The following is a 27,096-nucleotide window of genomic DNA, read 5'->3' as shown; positions in this document are numbered from 1 at the left end:
GAGAGAATGTGCAAACTCCACACAGACAGTCGTCCGAGGCTGGAACTGAACCTGGGATCCTGGTGCTGTGAGGTAGCAGTGCTAACCACTGATCTACCGTGCCACAGGAGTTGCAAACATATTGCCGATTCCAATATCGCTGTCGCCCCCCCACCTCCGAACTTCAGGAGGAGCTTTATCACTGCTTCCGCCGCCGTTTCCAACTGATGGGAGGCTGCCGCCATTCTGAGAGAGACCTCCTCTCACTGTCGTGCCAATGCTGATGCTGCTGAAGGCTTTAAAGAGAAGAAAATGAAAGAAAACAAAAGGAAGGCAGAGAGGAAGCAGATGTGACCAGGCCTCAGAAACCCAAACACAGCCCTTCTACTCTGCCAACATCTTGAAATAGCATCTCTAATGTCACTTCTGTGCTAAAGTGTCAGCCTCGATTTTTGTGCTTGAACCTGAAATTGGGACTTGAGCCCAGAGGCAAAAGTGCTACCAACTGGGCCATGGCTGACGTTCAAGGTGACATCTGAACAAAATTGATTTTTTAAAAAATTCTATTAAAACTTCTGTTGATTAGTTATTGGATAAAGGAAAAAGTCTGTTTGACTGAAAGTTAGAAATAGTCCAGTGGGATAATGAAAGAGTCTGTTAACTGTCCAATTGGTACAGAGTAGTGAGGCACTCAACCCAAGCATAAAGGTGGATTAGTTGGAGGTGGTCAACGGTGAAACCTTCAGGAATCTGACCAACAAGAGTTGGTGATCCTAATCTGAAGAGAGTGGAGTGGCTACTGTCTCCTCCATGCCAACATTTCCTCGCTACCTCTTATTAGTGTGACATGATCTGTTCACTTCAAAAAGCTTTCCCTTATGGAACAACTGAGGCACAGTGTGCTGGGTTGTTCAGCTTGGAAGAAAGAGAAGAAAGGAGAAAGGCACATGGAAAGTTAGAATAAAATTAGTGATGAATGGAATATCTTACAAATACATGAAAATTGAGGACTAACAGGGGAAATTCTTTCCTAGACAACCATTGTATGGCAATTCCCACCTCTACCAATACGTAATGTTAAATAAGTGTTTTTTGAGGTAGTTCATTCCATTACCATTTATCTTCTTTTGACTTTATCAGGACCTAACTAATGATTACTATTCAAGGATACAGCATTATAGAGAATTGCTAGAAGAGGTCCTGTTCTTCGATAACAGGAAAGATATCAATACATACAACAACATTTGGCCAGGCTTAATTATAAGGATGGAAAAGTGTGGCACTGGAAAAGCACAGTGGGTCAGGCAGCATCCAAGGAGCAGGAGAGTCAACATTTTAGGCATAAGGCCTTCATCAGGGATGTGGGGTGGGAGGGGAAGGGGAAGGTGTGTAAGAGATAAATAGGATGGTGAAGGTGGGGGTGGGGGTAAGGCAATAGGTAGATACAGGTGGGGAGTGATGATGTTAGGTCAGAGGAAAGGGTGGAGCAGATAGGTGGAAAGGAAGATGGACAGGTAGGACAGTTCAAGAGGGTGGTGCCAAGTTGGAGGGTTGGATCTGGGATGAGGCGGGGGGAGGGGAGATGAGGAAACTAGTGAAGATGATGCCGTGTGGTTGGATGGTCCCAAGGCAGAAGATGAGGCATTCTTCCTCCAGGCATTGGTGGCTTGGATTGGTGGTGGAGGAAGCCCAGGACTTTAATGTTCTTGGCAGAGTGGAAGAGGGAGTTGAAGTGGTCGGCCACATAGCAGTGGGGTTGTTTGGAGTGTGTGTCCCAGAGATGTTCCCTGAAACATTCCGTGGGTTGGAGTCCTGTCTCCCCAGTATAGAGGAGGATTATAAGGACTCTAGAGAGCTGGTTCTGGTACATCTGCTCCCTCTGGAAATTAGAGTAGAACAGGGATTATGTGTCAGAACCATTGTGATGTGAACATCAATCCCTTGAAAATCATTATCTTATACAACAGGAACCTCGGATGCTTGCTTGCCTGGCTGATTTAAATTTCAGTGAGAATTCTTCAAATGGATGCACAGCTTCCCTGTCCAAAACCAGCAGGAGGCTGTTTAAATATGAAATTCATCAGCACTAAGAAGACATTTGTAACCTGCATGGAGAAATGGGCAGGACATTGAAAGTAATTGCTGGTCTCAGATCTTCCAAGTTCTGATAACCAAAGCACCATAACTTTAAGTTTTGGACTTGGCATTTGAACCAAAATGAGTGAATAATTACTTTTATTTAAATTAATACTTAGTGAAATTGTAGTTATGGTGGGTAGAATCATTGCAGCCACTGAACAATGTGGACATTGGTGAGAAATTTGGTAAAAAAGGTTGAGATTGGCAATGAGGAGATCCTCAACAGCAAAAGCAAGAAGTTCTATTATCCAAACAAATGATGTATAGTGAGAAGAGAATTTTGCTATTGAGAAGTGAGAGGCTTATTTCTGCCTGGGCAGTAGGCTTTACCAACATAGCTGGCTTCACCAGATATAGCACACTATAGACCGGACGAACATTTCATTGAGAGTGCCACACTATAATGCAGGCTGACTTCATCAGTAGAAAAGTGTTCCATTCTATCAATTTGCAAGTCATCTTGCATCATAGAAATCTGTGCCATGATGCCTGTATCCTTGAGAAATATTATATTCCTGGTTTGTTTCAAGGGCAGGATGGTTTATAAGCATGGTTACTGGGACGTAAGGGCTACTCTCTGTAACCATAACTGTTGACTCTGTTACACAATCCCTGAGTGAGGCCATATGTTGAAACACTGCAGCCCATCTCCCAGACAAGACCACTGTGGAGCAGACAATATGCCTGCTGACGATGAGGTCCTGATGCTTGAATCAGTTAGGGTGGCGGGGAGGATGGTGGGGTGATTTTGGGGATCGGCTATTTCACATTACTTTCCAGGCAGAGTGTGCCATATAATCCTTACATGTTGTGCTCTGCACAACTGGAGCAGGCAACCAGAGGATGCAATGGACTCTGAAGAACTGTGAGAGCAGTAGCAGTCTTCTGAGAACGACATATAGATCAAGAGGAACATCACCTTCCACATGATACAGCAGTGCAGCTTCAGGCACAACAAGCCAGACAGGACTAAATAAAAGTGAATCCTTTGACCTGTTTGAATGTGAAGCTCCCACACTGAACAATGAGAAGGTAGTTGGGGAAGAAGTAGCACTCCTTAGACAAGGTTCTATAATGGGATGAGGCTAAGGAAAGGTCAGCTGTATAGTTTGGTTTTATAGAGTATAAATGTGGCCTTACGTGTGCACTGAAATGATAGTCATGCCACCTATTTGCCCCAGGAAGCATTTGTTGTTTGGTCATGCTCCCACTCTATGCGCAGTTAAGAGCAGTTCCAAACAGACAGCATTTAAATGGGTACCCAGCTGGGCTTGAAATATGATGCTGGCACTAGGAATCTTCAGAGGTCCCAACACTGCCTGTGGTGAGAGGGAGGATATGGTGAGCAGGTTTCTTTGCGAATTATTTCAATCCAGATAACACAATGTTATTTTTCAGGGAGAGTACTCAACTTGATTACTTGCTCAGTAAATGTGTTATATTTTTCCTTCATTCCTAGTCCCTGCCTCAGTGTCAGACCTATCTGTTGAAAACAAGCATACTACCTCCACACTGGCAGTTTCTTGGCAGCCAGCCACTGGCATCTCAGAGGGTTATACACTGCAACTCCTTAATGAACAAGGAACTCAAATGCTTGCAAATGTCTCTGTGCCAGCTGCCAGCAGGGGCCATAAGTTCATTGATCTGACTCCTGGCAAGAAATACAAGATTCGTATCTTCACTGTAAGCGGAGGTTTGTACAGCATCGGAACCGACCGTGAGGGAAGAACAGGTAAGATACTTGATACAAAAAGTTCGCTCCCCTTCTGTTTTCAGGAGAAGATTACAGTGATATGCAAGGTTCAAAGCATTTGCATAATTCACCAACAAATTATGTTTGAGATTGCGAAGGGCAAAACTTGCTTCTTCTATGGAGGTTTAGATTGAGTCTTTGACACATCAAGACCAAACAGAGTGACCTAGTAGACATAACTAGGTCACTGTCTGCAAATAGGCTTGAAAATATTCCATCCTGGGAACAATGCACTTGTGTCTATTCAGATGGCATTGCATATTGTTGCATCCTTCAGATTTCAGCATGCAAACCTCACTATTAAGAAAAATCAGTGAGATTGGGAAGACGAAAATATTTCTAAGTGTGTAGCATGATGGTGAGCTTTGACAGCTGGCTTCTTCAAACCCAGCTTTCATACCAGAGTCTGCTTTGGATTAAAATGAACACAGTAAAAGAACTTTATCATTGGCTACAGCATTGTGTATAGAATGCAGTCACTGTTCTGTGAAAGGGTATGAAACGGAAATTACAGCAATTAACATTTCCCACAGGCCGAGCTCACTTTTGTCATGCAGCAGTTATGTGTGCTTTTCCTGATTAGTATTAGAGACTATTTGGTTCATTCTTGCTGTGTTTGCAAAAATGATTGCAGAGACACATGTACTGAAATATGATACTTTAACACCTACTTCGTAGATTGGAACATTAGACCTACACACACTGCCTTTCACTTCCATCGGAAGACATGCAAATAGTTTCCAGAACACGATCAGTGTTAATGTTATATAGGGAAGGCAGCTGTTGATCTTCACAGATTCATATTATCAGTTCAGACTTCACGTTATTACTGTAAAGGAAAACAGAAAGAACAATTGTCTGTGAAGAAAAGTCAAATGAAATCAGGTTTCTGAATGTCACTGATACCTGAAAGCTCCATGGAAAATAGAAATTTTCTTGTAACTGGGTCAATGCAGAGATTTAATTCAAATAAGCTTAATTGCACCCGAAGAAGAGGTAATTTGAGTTGTCTTTCTATTAACCTAGGCCTTTTTCATATTATGTGTGCAAAGATTATGATGCCGATTTCATTATCATAAAAACAAGTTCATTTTCTAAATTCTTTAAAATTTTTGTTTTTCTAAGCTCAACCTTGACAGGCTGGTATATCATTGTCTCAGCATCGGCTTCTGTCTGACTTATAAAGCCGATAGGAAGTTAAGACACATTAGCATTCATTGAATTATAAATCTGTGGAATTTAGAAATCTCCTGGCCTTGTGTTCAATAAAACTGTTCCAGGCTCAAACTGGAGACTGGTCATTTTAAAGACATGAAGATGAATTAGACTCAACAGGAAAGGGCAAAATGAAAACATAAGGGAACTAGCCTTTATACATCAGTCTTTGATCAGAGCAAACACACCAAACTCTGTGTTAGGATAGTTCAGGACAAACTCCATATTTCCAAATAAATAATTTAGCAATTTCAATATAGCTGTGGGCAGCCTCACCTGTGAACCATGTCACATTAACCCCTTTATTGCATCTAAGTTGAAAAATGAAAGGTGAAAACGTTATTCTGAAAGCATGCTTTCAAATTTAAAACATGCCACTGAATGAAAATATCTTAAATTGTCAATTGAGAAGTGTAACTGAAGATAATTTCATAAAAAAGAAGTTGAAGTAAGTCAGTGCTGTTACTAGAATCAAATCTTAACAGAGTTCTGAATTTATAAGTTTAGGTCAGAAGTTATACATGGACATAGTTAGCTTCTCAAATACATTGAAATCTATTAATACGCATTTACTAAACTGAGCAATGCATTTCTGAATTTTGGCACAAAAACAATTCAGCTAAAATGACAAATAAGTTACTAGCTCAGATTTTAGGATAGACCATAACTGTGAGGTTATCAATGTTCATTGTTATTTAAGGGTAAATTGGACAACAATTTCTGATGATGGCACATGTGGCACAAAAAATCAGAAATTTGCAGACTTGGCTACTTTGCTGCAACAGTATCTTGCCAAGAGATTTGACACTTAACACATTGAAGGACATGAAGTTCAAGCACCTACGTGATAAGAACCAATAAACATTAGCAAATGTTGAGGCTTATCCATTCAAGTAGAAATAACTTTTCAACAGTGTACTAAGTCTGAATTACAATCAAACGACATCTCTGGCACTGAAAATAAACTTTTACAAGAGTGCAGTCTCATTCTAACAGACATTTATAACTGTTAGTTTAAAAAACACTGTTAAAAAACTTTTTCTCATTCTCTTCTATCTCTCTTAATGTTTCTTTTCCAAAATGTTATCCTGCTTCTGTATATGACTCTTCACTGAATTAAATATTCAAATTTACGTTTCCTGGTTCAGACTCTGTGGGTTGGATTTTTGAAGCATATTTGGGAACCCAACACATGGACTTGGTGCCATTTCCATACCGCAGTTGCATTGCTCTTATGATGCTATTTTCTAATGACCTAATTGTCTAAGGGGCAAGCTTGGTGTCTGGTTAGTGACACCATGCAACTCCAGGAAGCAGAGGCTGCCTGCTTGGTGCTAGTAGCTGAGTCAGACAGTGGCCTTGTTGGGTCCCACCGCTGAAAAGTGCAGACAGTTCCTCAGAGAGCCAGAAGCAGCAAAAAGACTTCAGCTTCACAAACACTTTCCAACCTGACTTCAAATTTACCTGAACCATCTCAGACACCTCCCTCCCTTTCCTGGACCACTCCACCTCCATTTCTGGTGACCAATTCAACACGTACATCCACTGATTGACTCCCACAGCTACCTGGACTACGCCTCCTCCTACCCTGTCTCCTGTAAAAATGCTATCCCTTATTCCCAATTCCACTGCCTCCACCGCATCTGCTCCCAGGAGGACCAATTCCACCATAGAACACCCCAGATGGTCTCCTTCTTCAAAGACCACAATTTCCCTTCCCACGTGGTCGACAATGCCCTCCAGCACATTTCCTCCACTTCCTGCACCTCTGCCCTTGAACCCCACTTCTCCAATCGAAACAAGGATGGAATCCGCCGGCTCTCACTTTCCACCTCACCAACCTCTGGATACATCGCATTATCCTCCGCCATTTCCACCATCTACAAACAGACCCCACCACCAGAGATATATTTCCCTGCCCCCCCCATCTGCATTTCGGAGAGACCATTCCATCCGCGACTCCCTTGTCAGGTCCAGGCCCCCACCAACCCACCTCCCCTCCCGGCACTTTCCCCATCACCGCAAGAAGTGCAAACCCTGCACCCATACCTCCCCCCCCCCCCCCCCCCCCACCATCTCCGTCCAAGATCCTAAAGGATCCTTCCACATCTGACAGAAATTCACCTATACTTCCACACGTATTATCTACTGTATTCATTGCACCCAATGTGGTCTCCTGTACATCGGGGAGACAGGATGCCAACTTGCAGATCATTTCAGAGAACATCTCTGGGACACCCATACTAACCAACCCCATTGCCCCGTGGCTAAACACTTCAACTCTCCCTCCCACTCCACCAGGGACATGCAGATCCTGGGCCTCCTCCATCACCAAACCTTAACTACCGGACGCCTGGAGGAAGAATGCCTTATCTACTGCCTTGGCACCCTCCAACCACATGGGATCAATGTAGACTTTGCCAGCTTCCCCATTTCCCCTCCCCCCACTTTATCTCAGTTCCAACCTTCCAATTTGGCACCACCCTCTTGAACATTCCTACCTGTCCATCTGCTCCACCCTCCTCTCCGACCTATCACTTTCACCCCCAACTTCATCCAGCTATCGCATTCTTAGCTACCTTTCCCCCATCCCCACCCCCGTCCCATTTATCTCTCAACACCCTTGGCCCACAAACTTCATTCCTGATGAAGGGCTTATGCCCGAAACATCGATTCCCCAGCTCCTCGGATGCTGCCTGACCTGCTGTGCTTTTCCAGTACTACACTCTTTGACACTGATCTCCAGTATCTGCAATCCTCATTTTCTCCAACAAGAATGAAAAAGTTGAGAAACACAAACGCAGGAAGAATATGGGTCCAGAGTTGGCACTGCTGCAAGTAGATATTTAAATGACAGTTTTAAAACAAGGACAAAGAAACTTTATTTAACCCACAGTGAGGCAGACAACTGAGTGCCAGACTGATTTCACCAAAATAAATTCCATTCCTCAATAGGAAGGGCCCCTTCACCAGCTCTGGAAGGAGAATAAGAGGTTGCTAGTTTATGTCCTCAATTCCCACTTCTCTCCACCCCACCCCTCAAGATCCTGATATAATGTTTGTGTCTGATTTACAGAATCCATAGTTCTTTCCATTTTAATCTACCCAGTGTGTTTTCCTGTTCAGTTCCAGCTGCCGTCACAGATCTGATGTTGCATGGGAACAGCGTTGAGACCCTATCGTTCAACTGGACCAAGGCAGAAGGAGAATGTGACTCTTATGAAATATACCTCTACAATTCAGACAAGACACTTCATGACAGGAAATCTGGCACTCAGAATCTTGAAGATTGTTCCTTCCAGAACCTGACACCAGGCAAAATGTATAAGCTTGTGATAGTCACTCATAGTGGAGATTTAACAAATGAATCCTCTGTTTTTGGAAGGACAGGTAAAGCAGTGCAATTAGCGTAATAATTTCTGCTGATTTATTTCAATCTGAACTTTTGTCATTGTTGTGCCGTTTTCGTTCTTCCTTAAGGGAGCAAATAGGATCCCAGCTATCTTTTGCTCCATGAGCAGGAAATAAAATTACAAGTGACAGCTCAGTTATCGGTGGGATGACTCCCTTTAAGTAAATACGTTTCTGAAAATTACATTTGCATTTTTGTTGCGAAAAAGAAGAATGCAGAACATTTTTTAGTCACTCACGCTGGAATGTTTATCATCAGATGCTTGAATACAAAATATCACAACATAGCTTAACAGATACAGGTATCAGACTAGCATTAGCAGGTTCCATCTTATGAAAACACCATGTAATGTTTCAGAGATGTAAAGCATTTATTAGATTTTCTACTTGTACAGTTAACAGATCAAAAAAATTGCTTAAAATTATCAAAAACCTTATGAAGTGGTACGTCAATGACTTGTATTGTCTACCTCAGTTATCTGTCCTGTTTCTCTCCAAAGATCCAGTATTTCCTCTTCAGCCATATTTCCTGTTTGTCTTTACTTTGTACTTCTTCTTTAGCCCTTCTGGGAAAGAAGGGAGTGCAGTTCCCAAAACTATTCCTGATAGGGTCTGACAAAGACTCTAAGTGACTGCAGCATTAATTGCACACTGTTGTATTCGAGACCCCTTGTGATAACGGGGCAGTAGCTTGTAGGAAAATCTCCTGCTCCTCGGATGCTGCCTGACCTGCTGTGCTTTTCCAGTACCACTCTGATTTAAACCCTTGAGATAATGGTTAACATGTCAATAGTCTTTATAATTACTTTTCTACCTGTGCACTAACTTTTAGAGATTTACCTGGTCCTAAATCACTCTTCCAGTTCACAGTGACTCATCTCTTACCGTAAAAAAACGCTGTGATTCATCTCTCTTGGCATCAAGATGGCCTCATACTTTGAACTTTATCAGTAATTATTTTCCACTCATTGAACCTCTTCAAATTCTTTTTAGTCCTGTTTCCATCTGCACAATTTACTGTGCACTCTAGCTTTGTACATTCTGCAAAGTTGCATGTACCTTTAATCCTTTGCCAAAGACATTGATGTGTGTAGATACCTTTACAGATCTTCATTTGCATTCTTGTGCTTTCCTGAATATCCAAACCTAATTTTATTTGTTTAGTTCCAGCTCAGGTTACCCATCTGCAATGGATGAACATTAACCAAACTGACAGCTTGCTGTTCACATGGACCCCAGCTTTGGGGGAATTTGATTCCTACAACATATCACTTTATAATCCGAATAGTACTGTTCAAAGCAATATATTTGGAAAGAAAGACATGAAGGAATGCAGCTTTCAGGACTTGATCCCTGGTAGGATTTATCGCATGGTGATAGTAACACAAAGTGGAGATTTGAGCAATAAAGCTTCTGCTGAGGGAAGGACAGGTAAGGATTGATCAATGTTTTCATTTTAAATATATGTAGCCAGTGTATCTGTCATAAATGGTAGGCCAGACAGTACCATGAATAAATTCTACATATGAAAGTACATTTACTCAAATGGGAAAGGCACCAGGGTTGATTGTATCTTTATTAGCACAATCTCATTTCCACTGGAAAATGAGACATGTGCAAAGCAGATGGCTGATTAACTATCAGCAACAATAAAAGATAAAATTATCTCCACTGTGTGTGTATAAATGGACAGGACCAATTGTAGTCACAATTCAAAGTATCAAGAACAGTTTTAAATAAGAAAGATAATTGTTTCATGCTGTTTTATTGTAAAACACTTCTTAATCTGCAATAACAATGAATATGTAACTGACATACGATATTTACACCTATAAGAAACCGTAGTCCAGAAGTGATATAGCAGGTTAAAGCAAAGCTCCGGTTTAGCAATAGAGCACTATATTTGTATATGACATGGTTAGAATGCTCCTGTCAGTATAAATTTGGCATCACTTGATCATTCTTTCAGAACAACAAATTCTGTTTTTCCCCAATTGTTATAAAGTAATCTATAATTACAAAGAGCTCAGCCAGCAATCTAAAACCTGGTAACACTTATTCAACAAGGAATTCACATTCACTACAGAGTAATAAAAAGATGCTTTGAAATTTCTTTTACAACTCACTCGTAAGATGATGGCATTGCCATCTGGCCAGCATTTATTTCCCTAGTTGCCCTCAAGAAAATGGTGATGAGCTGCCTGCTGGACATTTCTGGGACACACGCACCCAATAACCCCATCGCACGGTGTCCAAACACTTTAACTCCCCATCCCACTCCCCCAGGGACATGCAAGTTCTGGGCCTCCTCCACTGCCAAATCCTAGCCATCCAACAACTGGAGGAAGAATGCCTCATCCTTCACCTTGGGACCCTCCAACTACACGGCATCAACCTTAAATTCACTAGTTTCCTAAACACCCCTCCCCCCACCTCATCCCTGATCCAACCCTCCAACTCAGCACCACCCTCTTGAATTGTCCTACCTGTCCATCTTCCTTCTGCTCCACCCTCCCCTCTGACCTATCATCATCACCCCACTCCTGCATCTACCTATTGCCTTCCCAGCTACCTTCCCCCACCCACACTCCCAACCCCACCCTTCCATTTATTTCTCAGCCTCCTTCACCCCCTTCCTCCCCCCTATTTCTGATGAAGAGCTTATACCCAAACCATCGATTCTCCTGCTCCTTGGATGTTCTCTGACCTGCTGTGCTTTTCCAACGCCACTTTTCGATTGACTGTCCAGCATTTGAAGTCTTCATTTTCTCCATGTGCTGTAAGGTAGACCCTCAATGTCCTTAGAGAGGGAATTCCAGGATTTTGACCCAGCAACAGTGAAGGAACGAAGATATATTTCCAAGACAAGATGGTAAGTGGCTTGGATGGGAACTTGCAGGTGGTGGTGCTCCCATGTATTTGCTGTCCTTGTCCTTCTAGATGGAAGTCATTTTGGGGTTGGAGGATCTTTGGTAAATTTCTGCAGTGATCCTTGTAGATGGTCAACACCGCTGCCAGTAGCCTTTGGTAGTGGAAAGAATGGATGTTTGTGGATACGGTGCCCATTAAGTGGGCCAATTTGTGCTGGATAGTATCAAGTTTCTTGAGTGTTGGTGCAGTTGCATCCATCCATTCAACTGGGGAATATTCCATCACGCTCTTGACTTGTGACTTTTAGATGGTGGACAGGCTTTGGCGACTCACAGAATGAGTTACTTGCTGCATTCCAGGCCTCTGACCTGCACTATAGTCACTGTACATATATGGTGAGTCCAGTTGAGTTTCTGGTCAATGGTAACCCCCAGGATGTTGATAATAGGGTATTCACTGATGGTAACCCCATTGAATGTCAAGGGGTGTGATTAGATTGGCTTTTATTGGAAATGGTCATTGGCTGGCATTTGTGTGGCACGAATGATACTTGCCGTTTTTCAGCACCACCTGAATATTGTCCAGATCTTGTTGCATTTTAACATGGACTGCTTCAGTATGTAAGGAGTCACGGTGCTGAACATTACACAGTCATTGATGAACATCCCTACTTCTGACCTTATGATGGAACGAAGATTGTTGGCGAACCCATTGAAGATGGTTTGGCATGGGACACTACTCTGAGGGATGCCTGCACAGATGTCCTGCAGCTGAGATGACTGATCTCCAACAATCAAAACCATCTGCCTATGTGCCAGATATACTCTCCAACCGTGGAGATTTTCCACCTGATTCCCATTGATACCAGTTTTATGAATGTTCCTTTTTGCCACACTCAATCAGATGCAGTCTTGATGCAAGGGTTCTCACTCACCTCACCGTGTACTGATGTTATTTGGATCTGAAGGACTTGTAAAAGGTGCTGCCCATTTTTTTTTCACACTGAGAATCAAAAGCTTGAGATGAAGGTTTGAGTTGAATCAGTGCTAATTGACACTGTTAATGGTTTTAAAAAAGTTGTCTTTCCAAAGTGACATTGCACTTTGTAAGCAGCCTCTATTTGCAGCACAGTTCAGAGTATTTGCACATTTGGAACATATTAGCAAAACAAGATCCTGTCATCATTTAAAATGTGAAAGGAGATTTTTTTTAAATTAGGAATGCAGAAACAGATGTCAGAGCCTCAGGTATGTTCTGGGATTCTAATCACAGCTTTACAAGGAGAAAATTGGCTCATTGTCTGGAACAAGGGAAAATAATCTATTACATTCTAAAAGTCAATTAACAAAGACAACTGAATTCATTGCAGAACTCCGCAGTATGATGTGGAGATAAAATGCATCTCTTTAAAAAAATCCAGGAGTTTCATATAATAATGTATTTAATAATTTTGAAAGTAATTACTTATGATTTTGTGATTAATAAAACTCTGAAATGTCTAATTCCCAAATCATGATGTTCATTACCATGATCCAAACTGACGTGCCACTGCACAGACAGAAATTACGTTTAATTAAGTTTGGTGTAATGTTACAAAATTCAGCTGTACGTTAATTACACTTTAACCACGTGAACTGCTTTGCCAAGGGTTTGTTTCACCCAACCTCATGCCCCTGACTCTGCAAATTTCAGCAGGGCTCGGGTCAATGGATGCAGCCAGCCAGGAACATGCCAACACTTAACCCGAGAGTGGATTTTCTGGCCCACTATTTAAATGCTGTTTGAACAAAATCAAACACAAGTTTGTAACAAGGAAAAGGCTTGTAAGATGCAACATTTAATTCACTTTCCTGTATGCTACAAAACTATAGATACCATACAAGGGTCTGTGGAAGAGAATAGAGGCCATTTAAAGTTGAATGCCATAACCTGCTTATGTTCTGTACACAGGCCATAAGACAACTGAAGCAAAAAGAATTATTAAAAAAAGAAACACCCAGCAAAAGAAAGAGTTTTTAACATTGGTCCATTGAAACAGTGCAGAAGGGCATGTCGGGAGCAGCATCAGGCATACCTAAACATGAGGTGTCAACCCTTTAAAGCTAAAACACAGATCTACCAATGTGCCAAACAGCAGAAGCAGGAAGCAGTAGACAGATATTCAGTTCATTGGAGGAGGAGGCACAATAGACATCTCCATCCTCAATATCAGAGGAGCTCAGCATATCAGTGCAACAGATGAGGTTGAAATATTCCAAACAATCTTTGGCCAGAAGTGCTGAGTGAATGATCCACCATGGCCTCCTCCAGAGGTCGCAGCATTGCAGACACCAAGCTTCAACCAGTTTGATATCAAGGTTGCATTTGACCAAGTGTGGCATCAAGGAAACCGAACGAAATGAGAGTTAATGGGAATCAAGGGAAGCTCTTCGCTGTTTGAAGTTATTACCTGGCATAAAAGAAGATAATTGTGGTTGTTGGGTGTCAGTCATTCCAGCCACAGGACATCACAGAAGAGTTGCTCAGAGCTATATCCTAGGTCCCCCTATAGTCATCGGTTTCATCAATGATCTTCCATCTATCATGTGGTTAGAAGTGGGGTTTTTTGCCAATGATTGTGCAATGTTTAGTATCATTTGACTCAGATACTAATGCAGTCCACAACCAAGCACAATAAGTCATTCCTGAAGAAGGGCTTATGCCCGAAACGTCGATTCTCCTGTTCCCTGTATGCTGCCTGACCTGCTGCGCTTTTCCAGCAACACATTTTCAGCTCTGATCTCCAGCATCTGCAGACCTCACTTTCTCCACAACAAGACCTAGTCAATATCAAGGTTTGGGCTGATAGGTGCCAAGTAACATTTGCACCACACAGATGATAGACAATGACCACTTCCAATCTAATGACCACCCTCAACATTCAATATTGTTACCATCGCAGAATGCCCCACTATCAATATCCTAAGGGTCACCATTGACCAGAAAATTAACTGGACTAAGTACAGTGGTTATAAAAGCAGGTTAGAGGCTGTGAAATCAGCAGCAATTAACTCACCTTCCAATTCCCAAAGCCTACTTGGTATTTTTGCTCCCTCCACCACAAATGTACAATAGAGTTTACCATCTACAAGATGCATTACAGGAAAATCCAAAGGCTCCTTAGACAGCACCTTCCATATCCACAACCTTGGCTATCTCAAAGGAATAGGGCAAAAGATACATGGGAACATCACCACTACCAGGTTTCCTTCCAAGCCACTCATCATCCTGACTTGGAAATACATCACTATTCCATACCTGTTGCTGGGTTAAAATCCTGGAACTCCCTCCCTAAAGCATTGTGGCCAAGAGGCAGCTCACCCACCACCTTCTCAGTGGGGAATTAGGAATGGCAATAAATGCTGATCCAGTCAGCAAAGCACACATCCCTCAATGAATAATAAAAAAAAGTAAAGTGATCAGAGTTGGAAAGATACAGAGATCTAACCTAAAAGGTAAAGTAGAGGGCAGCAGAAAGAAATGTTGAGCTAGGCATAGTTAGATGACAGATGTCACAAAATGGTTGCAGAAAAGCCGAGGTGACGTGTGCAAATGATGCAAGATAGATAAGCTTGACACACCATGACTGCAGATATCCTGACTAGCTACAAGTGTAGCAACAGTAGTTTGGTTGCACAACAAATCCTATTGCAGCCTGGGAAGCTTTCGTAAATTTAATAACCCTGAGAGGAAAAAGTTGGAGATAAGCACATGAAAGTTTTAACTTTATTGAAATATTCTCTACATGTACAAGGGTGAGTAACTTTACAATAATATGGTTGATATTTTGATTTACTGGTTGTTGATAATCTCTCAATCTCTTAAAGCGCCCAGACCTCCAGGATCAGTATCTTTTGCTGATGTTACAAACACTTCATTGGTCATCACTTGGCTGGGCCCTCCAGATGGGACGGATTATGATGACTTTGAGCTGCAGTGGATTCCAAAAGACTCTCGGGTTGTTGTTTTCAACCCATACAACACCATGAAGTCGAAAGGACGAATCATACAGAAGCTCCATCCTGGGCGTCACTATACCTTCATGGTGCGCACTGTCAGTGGGAAATCATTAACATCCTTTAGTGAACCTGTTCAAGCTCCTATCAGAACAAGTAAGTTAGAGCACAAGACTATTTTTATCGTTGTTCAGAGCAAAAATACGTCATTGAATTATGTAGCTATTATCTTAGCTTAGAGAAAAATGAACAAATGGAACTGATATAACTCCCTGCAGTAGATTACTGGGTAAGTACACTCTGTTCAAGCCAGAAAGGCGCAATTCTTAGTCTATGTTCTGTGCTGTGGTACTTACTCTCAGTCTGGCCAGCACTCAGGACTTGGTAGTCGGTTCTTAAATGCAAAAGTGGAAGAAAACAATCAGCAAGGATTACCATTCCCGATTCACCTTCTTGAACATCAACTGAGTATAGAATCAGATTGAGCTGTGATACCGCCATGGATCAGCACTTCACTGTGCAAGCGCAGTTAAAATCAAGTTATTGGATGATTGCCAGAAAACAGGGAACATCACCCTAGCAGGAGATGGCTAAACAAAAAACCATATTTGCTTCATATGCAGAGTGACAAAATAAGTTACAGTATGTTTTTAGTGCATATTAAGAATTCTGGAGAAACCATTTGTCTCCATTATATCATTAATGAGGCAAAAGCAAATTGTATTAGTTGCAAATCAACAATGAATGGCAGAGCAGGATAGAGGTGTTAAATAACCTATTTCTGTTTGTATTTTCCAATATTAGATGCTGTTTTCTTTTGGCATGATGATTGGCGTATAAATCCAAATATTTATTGTTTACTTCTAACATTTGTTGAATCATTCTTTGTTTCTTTACTCATTGATGAATTGTTGGATTATTGCAATTCAAAGGGCTTTACGCTAAATCTTCCCAGAAATAGGGTTTGTTGGATTATTGAAAGCTGGTTTAAAGATTTATGTATTGGTTTTTCAAATCAAGTAATCTCAAAATACTCAGCTGAGCCTGAATTGAGACAACAGTTAAACCCTCTTACTGCCGACCTAAATATGTCAGTGAGTCTCCAATATTAAATGGGCTATAACATTAATGTAATAAAAAAAACACAAAAGAACAGACACAAGGAAATATATCAAAGTATCAAACAAAGCAAAAGAAATGGAAACGTGTCCTGAAAATATCATAGTAAATGAAATTAATTCATGTAATGAGTCCTTTCACTCACAAATATATTTCCAAAGTTATACTATTCGGGGAAACAGTAATTTATACATTAGGGAAACTAGACAAGGCTTAGCTTGGATTATTTAGATAAATAAAGTGCAGTGAATTAGTTGACTGAAAAAGTAATACACTATCCGTATAATGGGGTAAGTTGTTTTTTCATATTAAACTTTTAGAGTTCTTTAATTTTTTTTGTATTCATTCATGGCTGAGGCCAGCATTTATTGCCACTCCCTAATTGCCTCTTAAGTCAGTTGCTTGCTAAGCCGTTTCAGAGTGTGGCTAAGAGTCAACCAGATTGCAGTGGTCACAGACCATATAAGAATGGTGATTTCCTTCCATGAAGGATATCAGTGAAACAGATGGGTTTTTATAACAATAATGGTTGCATGGTCACCAGTAGAGGAACTTTCAATACTACATTTTTATTTAACTCCAATTTTACCGTCTGCCATGGTAGAATTCAAACCCATGTCCTAGAACATTAGTTTGGAGTTCAGGAATTCTTACCCATTGACATTACCATTTGTCACTCTAATTAGTGGATTAAAAAGTACAATGGAACCTGTATTAAAACATGATTTGGAGATGCTGGTGTTGGACTGGGGCGTACAAAGTTAAAAATCACACAACATCAGGTTATAGTCCCACAGGTTTACTTGTGACAACCACCCGATGAAGGAGCAGCGCTCCGAAAGCTAGTGCTTCCACATAAACCTGTTGGACTATAACCTGGTGTTGTGTGATTTTTAACTTTGTATTTATACAGTGCTTTTAAAATAAGATGCAGGTACAGAACTTCACAAAAACTGGAATGAGCAACAAACAGGAATTGGGAATAAAAAGAATAATCATAAAGATCGATTCTAAGGCATATTTTAAAGGTGAAGAGGAATAGATCTGTAGGCAGGTGCGGTTTAGGAAGAAAATTCCAGAGTATAAATCTGTGATTGTCAAGGAATTTGGCTGCAAAGCTAGGAAGGAAGGTACAGGTAAACACGCAATAGTTGGGACACTGGGGGTTACAAGCTGGGATGTAGAGTTGGAGAAGAAGATGGGAAGTTGATAAAATTCTAAATAAGGAATTGGAATTAGGATATTGGGGCACAGGGAGCCAGGAGAAATAAGTAAATACAGTATAGAATAAGACAAATTAAAGGCATGAAGCCTTAGACAAATTGAAGCTAACATGCTTGAAATCAATATGAGAAAGCAGCAATAAGAACATCGGTGACATTTTCAGAAGTCTCACAACACCAAGTTATAGTCTTAACAGGTTTATTTGAAATCACAAGCTTTGTCCATCCCAGTCCAACACCAGCACCTCCACGTCATTGGTGACATTAAGTTCTAACCATTCCTAAGTCTTTCAATTGCATTTAAATGCCAAATCAACGTGAAAGATTTTGAAAGCAGCTTTTATTTTGAAAGTAATTATCAGCGTGATTTAAGAACTATGTTAATGTTGATTTTTTTCCATCTTCTAACAATTATAATTGTTTCTATGGTTATTTGTAACATTACAGGGCCTGACAAAATACAGCATATCAGGTGTCGGCCTCAGAGTTCCACTGCAGTCTCCTGCTCCTGGACGCATCCTGACTCAGACTATGATGGCTATGATGTTAAATGCTACCACTATGACAAAAAAGAATTGGTATACTCACGAAGAGTTGAAAAAGAATTAGTTCAATACATCATCAAGGAACTAGAGCCGGACAAGAAATATTTAGTGGCTATAAAAGTTATCTCTGATAAAATGACCAGTGATGCTGTTGAGGACAGTGTTATTACCATGATTGATAGTAAGTATTCACAATCAAATATTCTGAAGCTTTTGCAAAACTGTTTATTTTGTTCAAAAATCTTCTAAGTACAAAGTTTGGCACAGTTTTTTGTACATTAGGAAGTGCCTATTTAAACACAAATGAACTTGACCAAAGAAATAAATGGAGAAAAGGATGAAAATAGACCCTTTTCTGAAAAACCAATGACTGGTTAGCATGATTAAACAGTGCAGATTGCACTTATTTCCAGAATCCAACAAATTGAATTTTTATCGCTGTGAAGGCAAAGGCGTTTTGAGTGAGTTGCCGTTTTGCCGACTCAGATTTTTTGGTAGTTTCAAAATCATAATGAATACTTTTGTGTTGGTTTTCCAATTCTGATATCTTGATCAATATCAAGCTGAAGTTTTCACAAAATAACTCTTCCTTTCAGTACATTTTACCATTTCAGTATATAATTTACTTAGGACTGAGTCTCTAAAGAATGTTGATCCAAGTCGAATAGGCCAGCTTTTTTGTGGAGTAAGCTGGGAGGTCGAAGTTGAATATGTCCTTATCTAGCAGCCCAATGTATTTTCATTCTAGGAAAGTGGAAATAGGATAGGGTTGGGTCATCTAAATCTAGAGGCAGGCCAAGGCAGCAATGAAGCCAGGCAGATCACCAGGCCATCAGGCTGGAGTGTTCATGTCCTTTTACTTGGACACCAGGCCAGTTTGAAGGATAATTTCAGAGTATCAAACCCTTGGTCCTCACCAGGAACCCCCCATCCACATCCATGCTCCATGTCACGTCCCTGCCCCCATTCCCCCATGCAACCTTAACCCTCCTCCTTCCATACTCTACATTCCTTCCATTTATCTCCCATAGCCAATTACCCAATATCCATTGTAAGCAGACATCAGGGTATCTTCGAAATGGACAGTTTTTTTTAAAAGATGCATTTCTATGTAATTCAGAGCTTTATTTTTAATGCTAGTTTCAAGGATGTCTGAGGCTTGACATAATCATTACTGGAGAGAGAGTATGTGAGGGACATGAGGGTATGGGGAGAATGGATGGGGCATGGTAATATGGAGAGGCATGAGAATAACCTGGCAGTGGATGGGGGTTAGGGATGAGAGCTTGTGAGTTTGAAAATATTCTTTATAACTTGCACCAGTCCCCAGGAAATGGAGACAGACATCCTAGCATGCCTAATTGGCCACACACCTACCTCTCTGCTTCCCTCATGCCTACCTCCAGAGTTGCAGGGCTGAACTCCATCCCACTTCCCCTTCCCCAGTCCAGAAATATGGCAGATGGGGACCTTCTTGAATGAGACAGATCTGTTGGGTCAATAAATTTCCTCACTCAACCTTTCCTACTCTTCTGTAAAATTCCAACCTCTGTCTATTTGGCTGCTGTTGTGTTATTGGGCTCCATACTTCCAATTCATACATTGCTTCATCCTATGAAAACAAAATCCAGAGTCCTGCAAAATTATTAATTTCTCTCAGCACGTTGTAGCTTTGCCTTCCCTAAACCATTATTTCATTTTTTTCAACTTCATTTGTGTTTATTAGCATATTTCTAATTGAATCTTTAATGATTATTCTATTTAGAATAATTCAGTTTTTATACTGTGATCCCTCCAACATCTCCAGAGGAAAACACAATTGTGTTTGATTTTCTTATTCTTAAAACTATTCAAAATGGTACTGGATCATGGTGACAGTGAAAAAGCTTTTCACTGTATTTTATTGTTTTCCTCAACTATAAAATACATGTGACAATAAAATCATTCATTCATTTTGATTGATAACATTTACAATTGCACACAATTGCAATTTCTCTGTTAGTTGTAAGAAATTCAACTACAGAGCCTTTAAATTGTCTACCTAAACCTTTCTTTAACATATCCAATTCCAAAATGTTTAATATTTCTAATAATTTAATGAGCAAAACATGAGAATAAAGTTTAGTTCTGTAATTGACCAGTATTATTCAGTGTACACAAAAGGTTTGCAACAAAAGTTGTAATAACGTATATATGTATTTTTTTCCCTCAGGTCCACCTCCTCCACCATCACATATCCGAGTTGATGACAAAGCAGTTGTCATTACCAAATCCACCATATATTTCAATTTTAATTGTAGTTGGTTCAGTGATGTCAATGGAGCCATAAAGTACTTCACTGTCATAGTGTATGAATCAGAAGGTAGATATCATTTGACATGATTTGTGTTGTTAACTAATACTGATGAACTGAAAAAGCCATAAGTCACTTTTATAAACATGTGCTCTAGATTAAGGCCTTGGTTCGCTAGAAGGATCGATCAGGAAATCACCAGCCCACCCTGCATGATGTTACAATTAATGTTATGGTGGGTATCAGCTTATAGTGTGAGGACTGCATCAGCAGCATGGGGGCTTTCCTACAAGTGAATCTCTTGATCATTCTGGAATTGTGAAGCCTGTTTCATCAAAAAAAGCTTAAAGGATTATTTCCTGGTATCATTCATAAAGCCTGGGTGAGAACATTAAAACAAACTAGCCATTTGATTCCATTTACCAATGATTTAAAAAAGAAACTCATCTCGCCACCTTCACATTTTTTTTCAATACAATATGAGTTGTTCTGACCCACTGGGGAAGTGCACCATAATTTCAGTCCTGTTAGTTTTTCTAAAAATATACACAGTACCCCAATTCACCTGACTTTCAGACCAAGTTTGATAGAAAAAATTGTCTGTCTAATCTTTTCTTTAACGCATCCAATTCCAAGATGCTTAATATTTCAAATAATTTAATGAGCAAAACATGATAATATTGCTTGGTAGTGACATTTCCATCTCCAGCGACAGTCTCTAGATGGATGTTTACTACAAACCCACAGACTCCTATAACTACCTGGACTGCACCTCCTCCTCCATCCCATTCTCCCAATTCCTCTGCCTCTGCTGCATTCCACTCCCGAGCATTTCAGATGTCCACCTATTTTGAACAAAGTGATTTTCCTTCCTCTGTTATCCAGACAGCCCTCCACTGCACCACTTCCATTCCCCATTCAACTGGCACCCTCAGTTCCTACCCTCAGCTTCACAGGTGCCTTTTTTAATTCTCTCATGGGATATGGCCAGCATTTGTTGCCCATCCCTAAGGTGGTGGTGAGCTGCCCTCTTGAGTCCTTGCAGTGCATGTGTTGTAGGTTGACATACATTGCCATTAGGAAAGGAACACAGGCCTCCAAGCTCAGAGGCAAGGACGTTACCACTGTTACAAGAGCTCTCCACAGTTGTTTGTATGCAGGCAAATGCAGTTGCAGGCCTGTGTTTCTCATTCTTTAAATGTGTAATGACATTGACTGTACTTGCGCAGATGCATTCTGGTTTAGAGACATCTATTGCCAATGATTAACACCACTGGCCCCATTTCAGCAGTTTGATGATCACCTTTGCATTCAGACCAATTATTCCTTATCGGAACACAAATAGATGTAGCTTCTACTGACAAATCATCGCGAGCTGTTGTTAACCAGAAAGCGCAGGGTGATGGATGAATACTATTTGATTTGACCAAGGCCACAGTTAGCCAAGTTTTTCGTGAATGAGGATGTGAAAAGCAGGAAAAAAAATTCAAATTTGGATCAAAAATAGCAAATGCTGGAAATACACATAAAGGCCATTGGGATCTATAAAAAAGTTAATATTTTGGATTGTCCTCTTCGCCAAAGACATACTGAGGTGATGCAATGTACTTTATTTTACCATGACTAACTTGTTTTGTTTTTAGGTACCGAAACTACAAAGCCAGCCAAACAGCACCCCTTGCCATCTTACCTGGAATACAAACAGAACAGCTCAGTCCGAAACTATCAGACAAATTATTTCTCAAGCAAATGCGCAGAAAATCCTGATGGCACATTGCAGAACTTTGAAATAAAAGTTGGAGCTCAGATGGACAGGCTGGGAGGGAAGTGTGAGAAGGATCAAAAAACATTCTGTGATGGACCTTTAAAATCTAGAACGTCATACAGGTCAGATCCCTAGGAAGGATGTGTTTCTTACTCCATATCCTGGCAAAACATTTGAAAATTTCATGAGTGTACAAAAAATAACCTATGGATTTTATTTTTCAGAATCAGTGTGCGTGCCTTCACTCAGCTATTTGATGAAGATATGAGCAATCCATTGTATTCAGATACCTACTTCTCAATGCCTATCACTACTGAGGCAGGTAGGTGTTGGCTTATGTGCACCATTGTAAACTCCACAGTGGGACAAACCTTTTAAACTTAGCTTCTACTAACTCAGAAGATTGCCAATAGATTATTCAACACATATTATAGCTTTCAATCTGCATGCATCCAGGTACAGTAGATAATAGCTGTTTGTGTCCTGATTTCAGAACCTCTTCTTGGTGTCATCGAAGGAGCAAGTGCTGGTGTATGCCTTATTGTTGTCCTGATTTCAGTCATGGCCATAATTGTTTGCAGGAGGAAAGTGAAGCCAGCGTGAGTAATTTCAGTTTTGTGACAAATTTGGCATTTCATATTGATCCATTCAAGAGTCTGAAACTCCTTGTGTTATCTCATGGAATTCCTCAGATCTAACCTTCATTCCATTGGCTTGGCATTGCCATACATGCATTGGAAATTTTCTTGCATTTATTTCCACTGTAATGCTGCTAAAGCAGTGGATTGTAAACAACTATGGGGAACCTGACTCCTGACTAGTCTGTTGCTGCATTGTGGGACTCTGTGGTATAAATGTTTATCTCTCTACTCCCTTAGCAGATTATGCTCTGTATCAAAATTGGCAAAGTTTATTCCATTGACATTCTATTTGGGCTTACAGTATTTGAGGTCCATTACATTTGTTTAATTATTGCTACTGACTTAGAGTTAATTGTTATACTGTTTAAATTAGCTGTGAATCTTCTTGAAGCTGCTCCCACTCCACCAATGTAACTTCCAGGAGGTGTAGCAAAAAGCATGTTTATGTCATCTCCATGTTTATGCCCTTCCTCCAAAAGTAAGCAAGGCAAGAGCAACTCCGAAGAAATTATCAGCCTTATTGTAAGCTTCCAAACTTCTAACCTATTCTAATTAAATTTTGTTGAAACTTTCTGGGCTGTGAAGGTAATTCACAATGTTAATCCAAGAACATCACTCAGACTAAGAGTTTCAATCGCCAAAGGAGACAAGATAGAAATTTCAAAGACCGGTAATGGAGAAACCGGGTCAAACCTTCAGAAACAAAGCCTAACAAGAAATGCGGAGTAATTAATAATTTACTGAGGAAGATCACACTGTCAGAATAAATAGGTTCAAACCAGTTGGATGAGTTTCTGGATGCAGAGCTGAAGAATATAATGCAAAGTTGGATAGGCAGATTTGATCTGTCAACTTGTAATTATTTAGTACCTTCAGCCTGATAGAAGCTACCTCATAAAAACCTTTAACCTGATAAAAAGCCATCAGCGTGGTGGCTCAGTGGTTAGCACTGCTATCTCACGGTGACAGGACTCTGGTTTGATTCCACCCTTGGGTAACTGGCTGTGTGGAGTTTACACATTCTCCCTGTGTCTGTGTGTGTTTTCTCCAGGTGCTCTGTTTCCCTCTCACAGTCCACAGATGTGCAGGTTAAATGGATTGGCCATGGAAGGTGCAAGGTTACAGGGATAAGGAAGGGAGTTTGGGTCTGAATGGGATGCTGTTTGGAGGGTCTGTGCAAGCTGAATGGCCTGCTTTCACACTGTAGGGATTCTGTAATTCTAAAATATCTCACGGTGCTTCACTGGAATATTACAAATGAAAGTATGTCACTGAGCAGGGAGATGACTAAAAACTTTAGACAAATTAGTAGGTTTTACAGTGTTCCTTAAAGGAAGGAAGCAAGGTGCAGAGGAATAGAGAGGGAATTACAAAGCATGGGGCATAGGCAATCAATAGCGTTAAGGGAGCACAGAGATCTCCTGGGTTGTGGGGGCTGAAAGAGATGGCAGAAATAAGAAGGAGCAAGATCAGAGAGAGATTTGGAAAGGATGGTCATTTTAAAATCGAGATGACTGGGAGCGAGTGCAGCTCAGTGAGTATCGTGTGATAAGGAAAAGTTCCTTGATGTGAGTAGCACACAGACAGTAGTCTTTTGAAAGATCTTAAGTTTAGTAAGGTTGGAAGGTAGGAGGCTTGTTGGGCAATGATCATTTCTCCTCTTCCTAAACATTCTTGTGTTCTTGTTCAATCTATTTGTGATTGCAGGAGTTCTGAATCGAAACCCGCATCAAAGGCAAAAGACAGGCCATCATCTGTCAATGTTCCTCTTGTACAGGGGAGGTAAGAACTTTCTGATTCTACAACACTAAATATTTTCCTTTTTCAAATCAAAAACGCTCAAAGTTAATGTGCTCACTGGGGCTTCCTTGTCCTTTTTTTTTCAGGCAACCTCCAATTTCCAGGTTTGTTCGAATAATATTTATCCTAGACATCTGAATCACGGCATGTTTATTGAAATTACAATTTATGTCGTTTCTCCTAAGTGAACTCTGCCAAATTCATTTCAGAGAAATTAAGACCAGCCAGTTCGAAACTCAATTTACCAAACTTCAAGCAGATTCCAGCTATCTTCTGTCTGAGGAATATGAGGTGGGCTGGCAGCTTTTATCTATTCAGAAATATTTCAAACATATTTACTTGATTCCATGTGATGAGACGTAAAGTAAATGAGAAAAACTCAAAGAACACATTAGACTGAGTTATTGCTTTCCCTTTGAAAGGATTTAAAAGATGTTGGAAGAAACCAGTCTTTTGACACAGCAGTTTTACCTGAAAATAGAGGGAAAAATCGATACAACAATATTCTGCCTTGTAAGTGCAACATTTCTCATGTCACCAGCTTTTACAGACGGTGCACTCGGTCTGGAGTTTATTGTTAACCAATTCAGAAATATTTTATAGTTTGAGGACCGGAGTGCAGCAGATTCACTGGCAAACTTACTTATTTAACCATTTGTCTGCTGGGTCATTACTCCGAGGATGCATAAACTGTGGAGCAATTTAAATGTTGAGTTTTAGTGTAAAACACCAGTTATCATTAGGAGAGATATGTAACAGGTGATTGAAATACTGTCATTTAGAATAAGTCTTGTGAGTATTTTGCTACTACAATGGTTGATTTACGCAGAGATCTGATACTTGCAGTTTGATATGATAAGCATAGCAGTTGATTTATTTCAGACCTTGATTGTATAGTTTGCTGTAAACACTGGGTTAATATGCTCTAAATCTCTCAGCTCAATTGATAGCACCTCTGCGTCTGAAATATAGAACACAGTGTACAATCCCTTTGGGGCAGAATCTTCATGTCCCAAAGACAGCGATCCTGGGGGCAGGAAGTGAACATGACGAGGCAGGATGGTGGCGTTCCAGAGCCCCATCACCTCTCCATCTCAGTCTGAACTACGTTCTAAGTGGGCGGCACGGTGGCACAGTGCCTCACAGCGCCAGAGACCTGGGTTCAATTCCCGCCTCTGGCGACTCTCTGTGTGGAGTTTGCACATTCTCCCCGTGTCTGCGTGGGTTTCCTCTGGGTGGTCCGGTTTCCTCCCACAATCCAAAAATGTGCAGGTTAGGTGAATTGGCCATGCTAGTTGAAGAGGTAAATGTAGGGGAAAGGGTCTGGGTGGGTTGCGCTTCGGCGGGTCGATGTGGACTTGTTAGGCCGAAGCGCCTGTTTCCACACTGTAAGTAATCTCACTGCCAGTTGTTGCTCCTTTGTGTCAATGAATGACCATGAAAGGATTGATTCCTGCAAGCATCTCAGTTACAGGTGAGATGTAAAAGAGGTGGTCCATCCAACCAGTAACCCAAAGCAGAAAAGCTGACAGTTGAGGGTTCTGGGGGGAAGGTGACCCTCTACCTGCACTCATTTGTACAGGATTGAAGGACTACACAGACATAAGACAGGGGTGGCCAGGGTGAGACCCCTTCCCTCTCCATGTGACCTTCAACCCCCAAAAGGCCTGAGACTTTGGTCTTTGGAATATTGGGTGTTCTTCTGACAGCAGCCATTGCTTTCACTTTGGTGCTGTTGAGTTGCGAGAACTGCCGACCTCTGATTGACCAGCACTCTTGCCAGCCAGGATTTCCATTCCAGGGGAATTGATTTGGAAGATAGGTCCACCTTTTCAACAAGAGAGTGAAGCACCCAATGAAACCTCAATAAGAAATCAATGTTTTAGGACTGAGATGAGGGGAAATTTCTTCATTCAGAGCATTTGGCAGTCTCTATTGCAGACGATTCTGGATGCAATGTATTCAAGGAAGAAGTAGATTATGGAGTGTCAGGACATTGAGGGGTATGGGAAGTAAGCAGTAAAGTAATGTTGAGAAGACATGCTTCATTTTAGCATTTTAGGTTAAATTATCTTCTTCGCTGTATATGTTAAACACTGTTGTGATTTTTAAAGTATAATCAATATTCAGGTGCAAAACAATGATTTGATATCTTTCATGTGTCCTGTTATTGTTTGCAACCAGATGACTCAACGAGGGTGAAGTTAACTTACATTGATGATGACCCTTGTTCAGACTACATCAATGCCAGCTATATACCAGTAAGCTGAACATTTGTTTCAATACAGTTGTTTTATACTCCTTAGTTATTTTCCGTATTTGGATATCATTTAGATTTTAGTTCATG

General features: G+C 40.8%; 1 protein-coding gene across 2 annotated transcripts in view; it reads left to right on the top strand.

Moving 5' to 3' along the window:
- Positions 1–27,096, top strand: part of LOC122559761 (receptor-type tyrosine-protein phosphatase beta) — a 112,385-nt gene that overhangs the window by 72,948 nt on the left and 12,341 nt on the right. For both annotated transcript variants that reach the window (XM_043709746.2, XM_043709747.2), the window contains 14 exons: positions 3,578–3,850; positions 8,213–8,476; positions 9,662–9,928; positions 15,235–15,519; positions 18,153–18,431; positions 20,463–20,612; positions 22,187–22,430; positions 22,533–22,630; positions 22,802–22,907; positions 24,657–24,731; positions 24,836–24,853; positions 24,959–25,040; positions 25,172–25,262; positions 26,934–27,010. In XM_043709746.2, coding sequence (XP_043565681.2) covers positions 3,578–3,850; positions 8,213–8,476; positions 9,662–9,928; positions 15,235–15,519; positions 18,153–18,431; positions 20,463–20,612; positions 22,187–22,430; positions 22,533–22,630; positions 22,802–22,907; positions 24,657–24,731; positions 24,836–24,853; positions 24,959–25,040; positions 25,172–25,262; positions 26,934–27,010 — 2,309 coding nt within the window. The remainder of the gene's footprint in view (positions 1–3,577; positions 3,851–8,212; positions 8,477–9,661; positions 9,929–15,234; positions 15,520–18,152; positions 18,432–20,462; positions 20,613–22,186; positions 22,431–22,532; positions 22,631–22,801; positions 22,908–24,656; positions 24,732–24,835; positions 24,854–24,958; positions 25,041–25,171; positions 25,263–26,933; positions 27,011–27,096) is intronic.

Source organism: Chiloscyllium plagiosum, unplaced genomic scaffold, assembly GCF_037043375.1.
Source record: "Chiloscyllium plagiosum isolate Xiang-an unplaced genomic scaffold, Cpla_swu_hap1 HiC_scaffold_19, whole genome shotgun sequence".
In the NCBI taxonomy this organism is placed as follows: Eukaryota; Metazoa; Chordata; class Chondrichthyes; order Orectolobiformes; family Hemiscylliidae; genus Chiloscyllium; species Chiloscyllium plagiosum.
Note: the sequence above shows the minus strand (reverse complement) of the source record. Positions and strands in the feature narration are given on the sequence as shown.